Source organism: Sphaeroforma arctica (genome assembly GCF_001186125.1).
Source record: "Sphaeroforma arctica JP610 unplaced genomic scaffold supercont1.8938, whole genome shotgun sequence".
NCBI lineage: Eukaryota > Ichthyosporea > Ichthyophonida > Sphaeroforma > Sphaeroforma arctica.
The window spans coordinates 1-1,157 of NW_014031620.1; the positions used below are offsets into that span (position 1 = coordinate 1).

General features: G+C 41.1%; 1 protein-coding gene across 1 annotated transcript; it reads right to left on the minus strand.

The window, feature by feature from the left end:
* Window positions 1-166: 166 nt before the first annotated feature.
* On the minus strand, window positions 167-883 carry SARC_16803 (hypothetical protein; the record flags this gene model as incomplete). Its single annotated transcript, XM_014289093.1, has 2 exons — window positions 167-268; window positions 728-883. Coding segments are annotated over 2 exons (258 nt in total), but the record flags the coding sequence as incomplete, so codon positions are not given.
* Window positions 884-1,157: the final 274 nt, after the last annotated feature.

Consider the following 1,157-nt stretch of genomic DNA (forward strand, 5'->3'; position numbering starts at 1 on the left):
ATATATATACATACACCCACATATGTATACATATATATATACACACACACACACACACACACACACATACATACAGACACACACACACACACACATATATATATATATCGGCAGTTTAACAAGCAGACATTTTCACTCCTCTATGTTAAAATATGCGACAACACACCGTGACACTGACCTGTTTTAATTGTGTGGTGCTGATGCCCTGCTTGTGGTGGTGTTCTTGTGTCGTTAATTCGAGGCACATTCGGCCGAAAGCGGTGACGCTCTGTGGTGGCAATGGCGTACGGCAGATGGAAAGATGAGGGTATGTGTGGTGAGGATATGTGTCTGCGCATGGGCAGGAGTTGTTGAGTACGTTTGGTGAATTGTTTACCCATTGCACTAAGTATATATGCTCGCTATGCATATATATATATATATAAATATATTATATATATATATATATATATATATATATATATATATATATATATATATATATATATATATATATATATATATATTCATAGAAAGAAGACACTGTTTAACTGACACTACTAAAAGAATTTATGACACTGGCTACGGTATTTACGACACCCGATTGTCCAGCATTTGTAGCTCGTTAATCGACATGGAATAATTTACGACCCAATACCGAATAAGCAACGTGTCTCTGCACCCCTCTACTGTTCTGCCACTAACATAGCATTTAAACTTAGTTGACGCCTAAAAAAACCAAACACACCTGGACTTCCTTGGCGCTGTAGTCGTTATGCACAGGCATAGCCGAGCGCGTGCAGGTCCCAGTCTGCGATTTCGAGGACAGGGCCGAGTGATCACCGCAAATGATGGTGTAGAAGGACTTCCACAGCAGTACAAAGGACTCCTGGTAGGTAAACATGGGAGTAGGGGGTTAGGGGATACCAGGGAATGGTGGAGCATGTGCTATGATTGGTGCAGCTTGTTGATAGCAAGGTAGGTATGAGGCTAAGATAAACTAAGCCATCTCATCGCAATAGATAGGATAGTGCGACGACTCACTACACAAGCACTTGCATGTACACCACACCACACAAGGTCACACAACAAACTTCGAGTGTACTAAGATACACTACACAACACACCTCAAGTGTACTAAGACATAGCACACAACACACCTCCAGTGTACTAAGACA